General features: G+C 39.8%; 1 protein-coding gene across 3 annotated transcripts in view; it reads right to left on the bottom strand.

The window, feature by feature from the left end:
- Nucleotides 1-504: 504 nt before the first annotated feature.
- The window catches only part of CTDSPL (CTD small phosphatase like), a 77,327-nt gene continuing 63,538 nt past the window's right edge, over nt 505-14,293 (bottom strand). For all 3 annotated transcript variants that reach the window (XM_027733441.2, XM_027733445.2, XM_027733446.2), the window contains 4 exons: nt 13,360-13,416; nt 6,144-6,236; nt 4,279-4,464; nt 505-2,400 (listed from right to left, as the gene is read on the bottom strand). In XM_027733441.2, the coding sequence (XP_027589242.2) occupies nt 2,275-2,400; nt 4,279-4,464; nt 6,144-6,236; nt 13,360-13,416 (462 nt within the window). In that variant the 3' untranslated portion in view covers nt 505-2,274. The remainder of the gene's footprint in view (nt 2,401-4,278; nt 4,465-6,143; nt 6,237-13,359; nt 13,417-14,293) is intronic.

Here is a 14,293-nt window from a genome sequence, read left to right as displayed (position 1 = left end):
ACGGGTTTTTCGTTCCTCTGAAGTCAAATACAAAATTAAACAATCTTAAACCGAAAGGGAACGTTAATGGACTAACCAGAATCCATACGTCTCTCTCTTTTTTTTTTTTACCCCCGTTTTTTTTTTTTTAAACAAAGTAGGCTTTTTTTTTCTTGATTTTTTTTTTGTTTTTTTTTTTTTTTTTAAATTTTGGATTTGACGGTTTTGTCTTTCGTTGTGGCACAGAATTGTACAGTACTAAGGTAATGCCAGCTGGTAAGAAACAAAACGGTGATGCCATTACAGACTCACACAGAGTGTGACGGGACTGCCTCCAACACCCCTGGGTGCAGCCACAGCTGGAGCACAGCTGCTCACTTTTATACTGTACCTACAACCTACTCACTGCCTGCCCTTCTATGAACGTTGTTAAGCTGCTTCACCAATGATTTTAGACGAGGATCACAAGCCAAGTCCATTGCAAAAAAGTTGTTTTTTGTCTTTTTTTTTTTTTTCTTCCCCCCTCAAATCTTCAAGACTTTTCGAGAGAAACAGAAAAGGCAAAGGGGATCTGCAATTCAGAATTTAGCACGAGGCTAATTAGAAGCACCGAATAGTCCATTTAGTCTTCTCTGATGACAGCCAAACACAGCTGCACTTTTTTATGTTTGCAGATTTCTGGGGTGGAGGATAATTAAAAGGTGACGCTGGAAAGGGGGGAGAAAAAGTAAGAAAGAAAAGGTGTGCCTTTTCTTCAAAGGCTTAAAATGTTTAAAAGTTATTCAACTGAAAAAGCACCTCTGACACTGCAGAAGATGCTAAGCAGGTTCTCAGACTCAGAGATGAGTCTAACTCAACTCCAAAGCCAGAGGAGCCATTTTAGTCTAGGCTAGTAACTTGTGCCCTTCTAGCAAAGCTCGATACAGCTCCCAATCTGTACCTCACAGCTTGGGGGAAAAAAGAAATACAAATCAGAGATGTGAGCAAAATGCTTTTTTGCATTTTTATATACCAACAAAAGGAGAGGGCTTCACCCCAATTGAAAAAAAAAAAAAATTAAAAAAAATACCCTTTACAGGTCACCTTTAACTGAGTTCTCTGGTATTTCAGATACCATTGGATTAATCCATGGGGGTGGGTTATGAAGCCTGCATTTTATTTATTGCCCAAGTCTGCAGCTTACAGAAAATGTTTCATAGCACAGGCACAGTGGCAAAAACAGTATAACAGCCGATGGTCAACTCCATTTGGTGAGTATACAGTAGCAGCAATTAAAAGAAAAAAGTACTCCAAACAGCTCAACACAGATCCAGCTTACCCAGACGGGCTGTTTTAAGAAAAGAATCTTAAACTAATAAATAGATCTCCTCCTCCCCGTTCTCCCAAGATAATGGTTTTCCGAAAATCGAGAGGCATGGCAGTTGTGCGTAAGCAGAGACAACAGAATTTCATCTGTCCGCAAGAGAAGGTGCTTTAAGGTCTATCAGCCACCTTGTTTTCTCAATTCCATCATTCCCTGACAACTCAAAACAACTGCAGATATGTTCCAAACTGTGCCCAAGATCATCATCGGTGAAACAACCATGTAATGAACCCAATTCACCCCTCCCACGAAACGCCCGAAACCTTCCGAGCGTGCCAAAGTGTAATGCAACTTAATGTCAACTGTGGAGACAGGAACCCAGCATCTTGGTTTCAACTTTTTCCTTTGTTATATATTACAGTGCTCTATAAAATTTTTTTCCTTTTTCCTTTTAAAGCATTTAGACAATACAAGACTAAAAGATGTCTGGAAATACGTCTTATACAAAAATGAATTTTTTTATCTTAAAATAACATTCAAAAAGGCACTTCATTCTGTAAGAAAAAATTCAGAGTCAGGTCAACTGCTCTAAGCAGGGGGGTAAAATTGTCTGCATAGTGGGAGGGGAAGAAAGGGAGAGAAATTCAACTGCTGAAATACAAGCTTCTTTTTTTTTTGGCATGTTTTAAGAAAAGCTGATCCAGTAAAAGATGTCCATTTATGAAATTAATTAAAAGAGTCCCACTTAAAATAGCTTCTTTTTTTTTTTTTTTCCTTTAAAAAAGTAGTCTGAACACATGACCTTAGGAGTCAGGCTTCTGAAGGCTTAAGAGCATCACTCATGATTGTCCTTCGTGTCCAATGTAACAGGAAGATCAAGAGTAGCACTTCTGACAGGGGTGACCTCCCCAAAGCTTACATTTGAAAGAGCTGAAAAAGATGGAGACAGGCTCTACTGCAATCTAGTAGCAGAAGTCAGTCAAAGTTAAGGGCTACCTGTTGCAGAGTTTATGAAGCATACTGTAAACTTCTTCCTCTTTGCTTAGTCCTTCAAAGAAAGGAATAAGATCTAGCAGCTCTGTGTCTGTCATGTCATCAAACCAGGACTGCACAGGCACCTGAAACAAAGCAACCAACAAACACTGAGAGGGCTTCACGATGTGAAGGACACGTGAGTTTTGCCTGTGTGGGTGCCCTGTAACACTCATCATCCCAATAAGGCAAACTGCTAATCATTAGCATTCAGGTGGAGCACCGGGTTCAAGCCCATGTATTTCTAGCACCCAACCCCAACCCCAAAGCCAACTGCAGGACAGCTGACCTTCACCTGCATGTCTAGGTCACCTACGTGACCCCACGCTGGGCAGCTCGACTCGCTCTGCCTCCTTAACATTCCAGAACAGACTGGAAGGGAGACACAGGTTACAAAGCTGCACTGACAGTTTATTTACAGGCAAGTCTTTTTTTTTTTTTTTCCCCTCTAAGAATTATCAGTGTGAGTCACCAGACAGAGGAATGCAGCAACAACCCCTTCTGGCGAGGGGTTTGGAGGAAACATTTAACAGCGAGTAAAGAACAGAGCTCAGATTAAAATATTAGACCTCGAGAACAGGTTCAGAAAATAATGCATGTAATAACCCTTCTTAAATATGTGGGCTGGATGTGTATCTTCACTATGGAAGTGCACTGAGGTCTTTTAAAGACTATCTTGGATCTTGTTACAAGCTCTGGTTTCTGCAGAGACTCGAGTATCAGTTCGCTAGCAGCACTTTTCTATACATGACTAAACCACTCTGACGAGGCCCTTAACTTCATCTCCCAAATTTCTACAGCTCATTATTTTCTTGGCACTGATTTCCGAGATACCAAACTATGATCTGGATCAGGTTTTTGATTTTAATCATGAACATAAATTTAGAGCTTCAGCTCCTGGTTATTATAAATGGCAACTTTAAACCACGTGTGGCACCAACTAGAGAAATGTTTTCACCACATCACTTGAGGCATCACAGTTTTAGGATCTGAACTTAAAAGCTGCCTGCTGCAAGATAAACAGCTCATGTTAAAAAAAAAAAAATGCTATTCCAGAGAGGCAGGACCATGGAAAACAGTGGTCCTGATGAAAATTTTCCTACACTAATTTTAACAATTCACAAAGACGACAGGCTAAAAACATCAAAGAAGGCACTGCACAGCCTGGTTGTTTAAAAGTCAGTAGATGTAAGGGAGTTCCAGCTTCTATCCTGGCAGCTACAAAGCAGCTGTGAGCATCTGTAGCAATGGAGGGAGCAAGTGCCAGACCATTCCATCCCAGCTCCTGGAGCCACCAAACACACAGTGACAACGCACACTGCTCATCATTACTCTCCCCTGAAGTACTACTGCTGCCTGTCTTTTATCCTTGTTCCTAAAACCTGATGAATTTGTTGGCTAACATTTCTAATTATGAAGGGAGTTATCACGAAAACACTTGAAGGAGAACCATAACAACACAACACGATCCTGACTTTTTTTCTTTCCCTTACCCGCAAACACAGATTTCAGACAGCAACCAGTAGAACATTCCACTCTCTTGCCTAATAAATATTTTCATTCCCACAATGAAAAAAGATGGGAGTACAAGAAGTTGTTCAAGCACACCATTCTGTCTGTAATCACCATTGCAAAGAACAAAAGCTGTGCTGCAGGGCAGCTTTGGTTTTTAGAGCTAAGTTAGTTCCTCAGGTTTCCACACCACCTGGTATTTCTCAGAACTGTTGGACTTCATGCCACAAGCTAAAGCTGAAAGCACATGAGCAGCCATGGCTATGACACGCTGTCAAGACCAGTTTGCCCAAGTCCTTCACCACTTGGCAGCGAATCCCAGAAGCTACCTGCAGCCTAAGAAAATACAGAAACTAATACAAGGCAGGGCTCTGAAAGGTTATTTTCTGAATCAGAAGGTCTGGGCAAGGAACAGAAAGATGAAGTCAAGCTCGAGTACTTTGAATACTTACTGCATTTTCAGGATGGAAGATGTAAGATGCAGGAGAATTATCTACTATAATAACTTTACTCAGCTCACGTCCCAGTCGACTCAGATCCTTCACATAATTTCCTCGGTGGAAAACACAGGATTCTCTAAAGAGCCTTGCCCTGAACACACCCCAGCGATCCAGTAAGTCGGCCACTGGGTCTGCATACTTAAAAATAGAAGTCAGAAACATGGAGTTAGCAGCATACAGATAAGGCTGGTTCACAGAGCCAGGCGAAGGAGGGACATGAAATAATTTCAGACAAAATGCCCTTTCTCCGTTTTCTTCCCTGCTCCTCGTTAATTAACTTACTTGCCCGCAAACCTGAAGTGATTAATAAAGAGATAATGCAAAAGTAGGACAATTATCTTTCTGCAGAAGGCTAACTTGCAACTCTGATGTTTTCTGTGATTTATTGATTAGGTTTTATTCTTAGGGCCAACTTACAGTTACTGTAAGAGTTTTCCAGAGGTTGATGGATCCAGAGATCTCAACTAACATTACTGTAAAACCAGCCAGTGCTAACAGAAAATCTATAGGAAGCATTTCCACAGCTGATTTGTTTCCATGTGCCTCTAAATATAAACTGTAAGGAACACATCTGAGCCTGATGTGGCTTTTCCAAGTGATGCCCTTGGAGTGACTGGGTCAGTAAGACTCTTAAGGTTACCAAATTGCATAAATGGGCCACAGAGGATCAGACAAAGATGTTATTAGGAAAAATACCACAATACTAGAGAAATTCTCATTTTATACATAAGATGATACTTGAGGTGAGGCACAGCTTAGAATCCAACAATTGATATAAACTGACCAAGAAAAAGTATCCAAATAAACCAAAACATGAATAACCACACACTTGAAAGAGGTAGTTGTAACTTATTATTGCAGGCTAGGAGTTACCATTTTGCTATATTTTTTTTCTGTATTTTAAACTGAGAAAAAAAAACTGATGTTGAAATCAATCATCTTCTGACTATGAAAAATTAACAGACACCTTACTTCAGTACGAAATTGTTGCAGTATTTAGGATTTTTACAACACAACTGAACAGAACAGGGTAAAGAGAATTCAGGGTAGAATCCTCTGGTAGGAAGGCATTACAGATCAGGGTCCTGCCCCCTTCTACCATCACTAGGTTGCACTAAAAGCTTGCCATGCTAGAGCATTATTTAGAAATAACCAATATAACTTTACAAAACAAGACACCACAAATACAGTACACTGAAGGTGAAGAATTTTAAGATCAGTCCACTACTGTAACATCTACCACAAAACTACCTACGAACTACTACCGCTACTGCAGACCAGAGGGCACAAAATATTCCTGCTGACGTTTCAGGCTTTGCAAAAAAACGTCTCATTTTCCAACTCCAGATTTGCAATTGCACCTTGACAGAACAAAAAAAAAAAAAAAACAAAACAAAACAAAAAAAAAGACGTGTTCCCAATTTTCAGCAAATTTCTGAGTCACTGGTTGATCGTGCGGATGGCGTTTAATTCAGTGTGTTTTATTTCGTGCCCAGCTTTAATGTGCTGCTTTACTCGCACGCTATTTGTTCTAATTTCTCACTATAACCATGGTAACTTGTGAGCCTTTCATATTGGCATCATGAGCAATGCATGGAGGCTACATTATGAGACGAGCCCATATGTGATGGTGTTACCATGGAAACACTTACCCACACACTAGCAGACAAAGTACACACTGTCAGACAAAGAAGCAGAAAAGAAGGGGAAAAATTAAGATAGTACCAAACTGTGGAAATCATTATCCATAGAAAACCCAACCAAAAAGTCCACTGACCAGCACTGAAAAGGTTAATGAGATGAGGAGAGGAACAAACCTTGGCTAGACTGGCTGTGAAGAGTACACATTCAAAGAGCTCTCCCATCCTCTGAAGAAACTCATCCACATGTGGTCGTTTCAAAACATAAACCTGGAATGATAATGACATTTAGGTCAGATGGTGCTCAAGGAAAATTAAAAAAAAAAAAAACCCAACCAAACCAAACCACTCCTGCAATCCTAACACTTGAAAAACCAAAAAAGTTAACAGGGAAGCAGTTCAAATGAGATGCTGAAAATAAAAAAAGAAGTGCACAAGATAAAAGTAGAGATCCAATAATGAGAGATTGGCACGCACAGGCTGCCAAGCCCCATGCTGATTATGCCATTGCAAACACTGTGCATCATCTGGAGTGATGCTTCTGCAAAAATCTCATTAAAGGCAAAGAGAGACAGGAGGCCTTCTCAAGGAACGAGGATTCGTGTCTCTCAACCAAAAAACCATTTTGGTGCTGGTGCCTTTGGTGCTGAAGAGCTTTAGAGAGGGAATAAATTCGATGAAAACTCTGTGACGACAGGAACTGCACAACAGGGAGCTGTTTTCTCTCTGTGGCTAATTCTCTCATTTTTTTAAATTCCAGGTGCTAAGTACCATATCTCACCATGGAGAGTTATCAGTCATCCAGCTCTGCAGGGAGCTTTGTTCACCGAAAGCCTTCCCAGCACCACGCAGAATGTCTAAAAATGCTGTTTTCAAAACAAAGTCTGCAGCATCTTCTACGAGGAGCTTGCCCTAAAGATGGCAAATACTCAGGATCTCTCTCCTCTTGAGAGAGATCCTCTCAGCAATGCTGTACTGCCTTTTTGCACTGACATCCACACAGGCAGCTTGGCTGCCTATACTGTCAACAACCTGATTAACAGATATTAGGGCCTCCCTGCCTCTCTTTCCAGAGCAAGCAAGATGATTTTGCATTCAGAGAAAATACCAAGATAAGATAACTGCTGCTCAGAAAGCTTGGAAGTAGCTTACAACATACTGGGAAGTTGAAGAGGGGAGTCTGCTTAAAAAATATTTATCTATCTTGTTTGCAGTTAGATTAGAAGTTTGAGAGAAAACACTGGCAGCATTTTATCTTCTTTGTTTGGCAAATAATCCTCAATACTGGAAATTTCAAGTGGAAAAGTCTGGCATAGAACTGACTGAAATTTCAGGAATTTCCTTCCTTGACATGTAAAACTAGATTAATTTTATGTGTTTTACTAGCTTCATATTAATAAGAGGTAAAAGAATGGAGATACCCAGAGAAAAGGCCTGAAGGAGAAAAATACAGAAACAGCAGCTTGAATTGAAGTGTAACAATTAAAGCCTCCAGCAAAAGAAAAAAAGTGTGTAATTGGAAACCGAAAACCTCAGTCTGAAAGCAAAGTTTTATTAACAACATATATGATGGAGCTGCACCTCAATGACTAAATCAGAAATGTTAGTTACTCTTCTACTTTATTGTAGCATACAGATCATACCAGGAAGCCCTGACCTTCTTTAAGTTATTCCTATGAAATTTATCTAAACTATTTCTGGCCTCATAAACATTACATTCGAAGTTTGATACAGATAACAATTTATAACCCATATACATTTTTTTAAACAATGACAGCAGCACCTCACCCCTCAAATAACTGTGACATTTTATGAATTAAAGACAGTTAACAGATGTACTTCAACACCACTCTTTCCAGATAATTACAGCAATGTTTCCTGTATTCCACCAGGCATAAACCAAGTAGTTTCCTCCCCTATAACAATGCAATTAATTTTTCATTAATTCTTACTAAACAAAGTTGTTCTGTAGTATTTCCTCTCTAAATTCTATCTCTGAATTTGTTAAAGACACAGATAAAAAGACAGCTGCAGTCCCCCTGCTTTTGGGCACCCAGAGACTATCCAACTTCCCAGTTGTAAGAAGAAAGATAGCAGGATCCAAGTTACTCCTTAATAATGAAGATTTTAATTCTTTAGCCTTAAATTATATTTTTGAGGGCACAAAATGGACACCCCAGAGTCTTAAGTAGATAGTTAGTGCTGGAATTTAACATTCATTTCCCTTCTAAAGCCTAGTGTTTTCAGCCACAGCAAAAGAAGACTCCTCTTTGCTCTCCATCCCTATCTATGCCCGTGCTGGCGAAGTATTTCCACTTGGAATGTAATTACAAACTCCCTGCCAAGGATATGAACTTTGCTGCTTGCAACATAACCCACCTCCTCCATAAGGAGAGCACACAGTAAATCAACCCTGGAGCTGCAGCCCAAGAGCTCCCAAACCACAGGCTTGTGCTGTATTTGCAGGCAAGTCCTTGCAGGAAGTGCTCTTCTGGCTATTTGCAGGTCTCCTAATGCTGCACCTCCCCAGTGTTTAGCTGTAAATACACAGCATTTTAAGTTGTGCTGTCCCCCTTCTGCAGTTCAGATCTCCTGCTCCACCAAAGGGCACCCACAACCTCCACTACTTGAGTTTCTTGCTCTTTTGCCTTAAATCTTCCCTGCTGGGATCTGGCCAACAGATTTGCTTCCCATGTTAAATGCCTGATCAATAATAAATGTCATCTCTTAGGATGAAGTCTCAATAAACTTTCTCTTTAATTATTTCCCTCTGTAAAAGGCCTTAATTCCTCCTCCTCCCCCTTTTTTTTTTAACAACACTGAATTTTTTTTTCTTTGGCAGAACAACATATCTTAATACTTTGGATAGTTATTCTCCTTCAAGTTTTCTTTGGGAAGTCCTACTTAGCCCCTGGAAGCAACTCCGAGTGTACTGGTATCCTGGGCTACAAAATCTCTTTGGTTTACTTCACATAAAAAGCTTTCTTCAGCTGACAGTGCAGCTCTTTTCTCCTCTTCCTCCTCATTTGGAATTTTTTCCCCCTTTACTTTGTTAGTGGCTGGACTTGAATCTCAATGCTGCCTGGTTATTTGTGGCTTGGCTTTTTCTTCTGTTGCCTGATGGCTTCAGTTTAAGTCTCTAGACTAACTGGCTCCTGGTATTTTTCTGAGATTTATATACTGTCTTTAGGGCATTAAAAAAAATATATCCCTCCAATTTTTTTGTGTATTGTGTGTTAACTAATTTCTTCCTTATCACAGCAAGAATTTGGAGGAATACTGTCTTGTTTTTATTATTTAAAATGAACCCTACTCTCAATATGTTAAGCACAAATCAGGCAGTAGGCAGGTTTTCACAGGATTCTTACAGCTGCTAATGGCAGAACACAAGTAATTATCTTTAATTGTTCCCAAGCATTTTGTATTTCCACATAAATTTTCTATACCTCAAAGCAGTCTTAACCCAGAGAGACTCAGTATTTGTGAAACCAGAGGAGAAACCCAGCTCCATTTTGATCAATCAAATGGGACACAAAGAATTGCCTTCCAAAACCTGCTTTACAATAACAAAATCTACCAAGTAACGACCAAAAAATCTGCCCAGGACAACTCCAACTCCCGTGATCTCCCGTTCCGTGGGCTGGTGCATCTTCTGAGCAGAAAATAACACACGTCCTCGAGCCTCCTCGTGCTGGGTCACACAGTTGTGGTTGTCTCCCAGTGCAAGTAACCAAGAATAGGCCAGTTAGAATGGATACAGCCTATCCTGGATTACTTGAACCAGGCCACAGCCTTCCATAAGGAAATCCATGGATTTTGTGCTTTACAGAAAGGAAGTTTATTATTCAAACAGCGTTTTCCCCACACACTATTAAAAAACATTTTGTATATTACACTCAAAGTACGCAGGCCAAAGGTTTCTTTAGCTTTCAACAACTAAAACAAGCAATTGTTAACTGAAATTAAAAAAAACGAACACTAAAGCCTAGTTTTACTCAACAAATTAAATTTAAGAATGAAATTCCAAGTAACACCAAATCAAACTCCTCCTGGCTGCCTCCTTTTACACTTTGACACTGACAGCAAGGCACAAAGGCACTGCAAGCCATTTGGATAAAAGACAAAAGGACAACTATACCTTAAAAATCTTCCCTTACTGGGGATTAAAGCTACATTTAACATGCAGTTCCTGATCTGGGGGTTTTGGTCACTCTGCACTTGTTCAGTGGGAAGCAGCTCCAAAGGCAGAAGTTACATCAAGGTTGAACATCTTTCCCCAGCCACTACTTCCACCCTCAATAAGCCTCCTCTCAGTTGCAGCACATTTCACTGAACTTCCCACAGTTTATTCCTTATTATTTGGTAGAGTGGGAGACCAGCTCTGGTTTCCTTTTATCCAGAGAACCAGAGTGAAATGAGAGAACTGGCCAGAGAGGGTCAGCCCACATCAGAACTGCCCTGCTGTGTCCGTGCCATCATTCCCAACACAAAGCGTGGGATTCTTCTCCTGGAATTCCAGCTGCCCTCAGATGGGCACAGTCTCTGCAGGCATCTAAAGGCCCACAACAGAAAGAAAGGGAGGTGCTTCCACACGTGATTTATTTCCTTCTAAAATCAAATGACAAATCCTTCCCAAAGATAAGGTAATTCAGGCCAGAGTAAGAAAGATGGGAGAGGGAAAAGGGGTGTTCAGAAAAGCTGTTTTTTAATCTGGGAAGCTCGTTTACCCGAGCACCCTTTAAGATGATGAATTATCATCCCTATATAAAAAAAAAAGAGTTTCTCTGACCTTTGGATTACAAATTATGTAAGGGAAAACAAACTCCCCAAACTAAAGACAGTATTTTTTTTGAATACCTCTGTTGAACAGCAAAAAATACAGCATTTACCATGAAAAAACTTGTTGGGTATGCAAATCTCAAAACTCTTCCAAGTGCACAGCAACTGAATTTGCCACAACTCGTGTTTTTTGGTGCACGAGACCCCACCAATCTCACATTATTTCAAATTTCTCCCTGAATGGGCACTTCTGAAATGGTCGTTTCCCTGTTTGTTTTCCTTGGGGTTTTGTCTCTAAGGCAGAGTTCAATGACGACAATAAATCTGTCAGACCATCTCGTGCCTGATAAGGTACCAGGCTTACTGGTAAAGCAGGTAGGGATATGCACTGTGGACAGGATGGTTCCACAACATCTCACATGTCCCGTGGTGTTTTACACAGGTGGAAGTATTTCCCAAGGTCAATGATTAATCTTTGAGTGTATGAACTGCTTAAGAAAATGGACGAGCATTACCCAGATGACAAATTCTGAGAAATAACAAATATTGCTCATGTTTATGCTCTAAGTGACTGAAGAATTACAGGTTTGAGGCGGGAACAGGTTGTCAAAGCTCCACAGCCTGTGTTAATGCACAGACTCAGCCAGAATATCCCTTTTTGCCCTTTAGTTTGTCACAGTGTAAAAAGAAAAAAAAAGATTACTGAATGACAGAACATTACTTTGCCTACAGAGATGTTACAAACACAGACTTTGCTTATTCTGTGTGCCACGTAAATTACCTTTATTTCAAGAACCACAAATTCCTTACAATTAACTTCATTTTGACCACCCAAATGTGACTGAGGTATTTACCTATTTCAGAGATTAAGAACTGGATGTTTTAAGAGATTAAAAACTGGAAATACAAAAGGGATTAAGCAATTTCCTTGAAAATTATGCAGGAAGTCTCCAGCAAAGCACAGTCAGAGACTCATTTCACTTGATCTTCTCTGTCAAGGAGAAGGAGATGCACAAATCCACTCCCTCTGGCCAGTTGTGGGGTTTTTGTTTGTTTGGGGGTTGTTTTTGTTGCTGTTTTCTCTTTGCCCCCACATGCAGTCACCTCAAGTGCCAAACTGCATCACGTTTGGTGAAGAATCTGAGAGTTTGCAGCAGGGAATGGAAAAGCAACTGGCTTTTGAAGTGCTTGACTGTAAAGCCCAGATAGTCTTTTATTGAGATCTGTTTCAAAATGTAAATATATCACCTTGACAAGCTAAGTGATGAGAATTCTAAGCCACTCAAAAATTCACTTTCAAAAGCATTCTACAAAGTTTTAGGAGAGAAAATGTCTGTTTTACAGCACCAAACACAACTAAAGCCCACATCAAATCAGGATTGACAGTATCACAAATCTCCCAAAACATCACTTAGTGTTTTAAGCATCAGCTCTGCTGAACGTTACAGGTGTAAGTAACCTAGATATTGAGTTTTTCTACATGAAACAGGCACAGTGTAAAAACTGTCAAAGCAGCTATTACTTTAAAGCCCGTTTCTGTCCACTGACTGATATTTAGTAATTATTTTAAGAGTGACAATTACATGGGTAGTTTTCATAAGAGGAAATTAAATGAAACTATGAACTTTACGATCTATCAATTAGTCCAAGATTAAAATAAAAAACTCTCTGTCCGAGTAAAAATAATACATATAAAACCCCCCAACATTTCAACAATTACAGTTCTTAAAAATCTCCATTAAATCACATCCAGGGAAGATTTGCAACTCAATGACTGCATTATCTGTAACCTACAACACCCGGCAGAGAAGATGCTTCAAACAATTTGCAAGGCTCATGTATCAGAAAGGCTCAACTTCAAATTAACCTGTTTAACTCATCTCCAGCAAGAACTTCAATGTCTGTCTGAAGAGGAAAATTTATCACACTGTAATTTCTCTCATTCGGGGGTTTCAGAAAAGACTCCTGATTAAAGACCAAGCTAAAATACATGAAGGGGATTGATTTTCAAATTATGGGTGTTTTGCATTTACTGAAAACCATTTCTCAGAGCCATAAGTGAAGTTCTTAAAGAGTAAGACATAAAAATTAGTCTCCTCGCAATTTTGTCCAGACCTTTTAAAATATGCTGAAGTATATAAAAAAAACCTCCTATCAGAGGAACTTTTATTACTTACAGGAATAAAAGGGGACAGGAATTAAACACAGACTGCCACAAAAACCTGAGGAATGTCTGTTCTTCCTTACTACCTTTGTAAAGTTTGGTCCATATGAGCTACCAAAAGACGTTAAAGCCAACTTATGTCCTGTTTGCCTTGGAAGGAATGAGAAATGCAGTATTCAAGTAGCTTTTTCTGAGTTCTAGTCATGTTTGAAATCCCATTCTTAGATCATTTGCTGTTTGAAAATGTTTTAAAATGGACAAAGAATCAAGTATTGAAGTCCTGAGACAGAGCTTCTACCTGATCAAAGAGGGATGCCTTTCTGGATGGTACATTCCAGAATACACAGCTTCTGTTGTTTTGCAAACGTTACTGAATGCAAAGCAGCAAATGCAGGAAGAGAACACTCTGGGACACTCAGGACACGATGCTGAAGGAACAACAGCACTTACCTGATGTATGGTTCCATCGATTTCGACAGGAACGATGAAATCAGCATTGCTAATTGGCTGGAAAGAATGACAAGGAAACAACCAACATTAAAAACTCGATCATTGGAGGGAGAATTTCAGAGCTGTAAAAGGAAAGAGCACCTACTTCTCAGGAACAAGTTAATAAGCATTACTGACTGTACAAATTCACTCTGTGTGTGCTCTTCACACACACAAGTCAGAAGCCTCACAGTTGTATTCTTGGATGCTGCAATTCCCTCTTTTCTCATATTATATGGAGCTTCATACAACGTAATACACTTCACTGCCTGAATAATCCCCTCTACCACTGAGTCTGTTTACCAGGAAAACATCTATTTGGCTAAACTCTTCCATCAAGTCTGTGTGGATACTTGATAATCAAGAAAATCAGCTATGTGCTTCACATATTCTATTCTGGGTCATCAAGCAGTAATTAATTAAAAGTAAAGACAGTGGTAACAGTAATACCTAATGGTTATATCCGAATACAACGAGACTCAAGTTGTATAGCTAACTGATTCTCAAGATGCCACACTTCAAGAACCAATAGCAATCAATTTAATCATGTAAAATTGCATTTTAATTCCAAAGGGAAGAGCAGACACACTCTGCCCAAGTCCTTGAATCCACTTTTCTAGCCTGTCGATCACAACTTATTTCTTAAGACTTACTGAGAAAAATTGCTGGTCAAGTAAAACTGCTTTGGAAAGCAGGAAAGTGGCCTTGTAGGCAGCTTAAGAGTACATAATCTAATCTTGGCTAGACAGCAGTGGTAGTTGGGAACACGCTGCTAACAATGTTTACTAGTTCAAATGGACACCCAGCTTGGCAGAAGCCTTGGGTACAGCTCATGCTTTATGTCCATGATAAAAAAGTAGCCATGTAAACATGCCTGGCTGAAGCTTGTAACTCA

This window comes from Pipra filicauda, unplaced genomic scaffold (assembly GCF_003945595.2).
Source record: "Pipra filicauda isolate LSUMZ 115617 unplaced genomic scaffold, ASM394559v2 scaffold1_size10287979_pilon, whole genome shotgun sequence".
NCBI classification, from domain to species: domain Eukaryota; kingdom Metazoa; phylum Chordata; class Aves; order Passeriformes; family Pipridae; genus Pipra; species Pipra filicauda.
The sequence above is the reverse complement of the archived record's forward strand: the minus strand, read 5'-3'. Positions and strand labels throughout refer to the sequence as shown.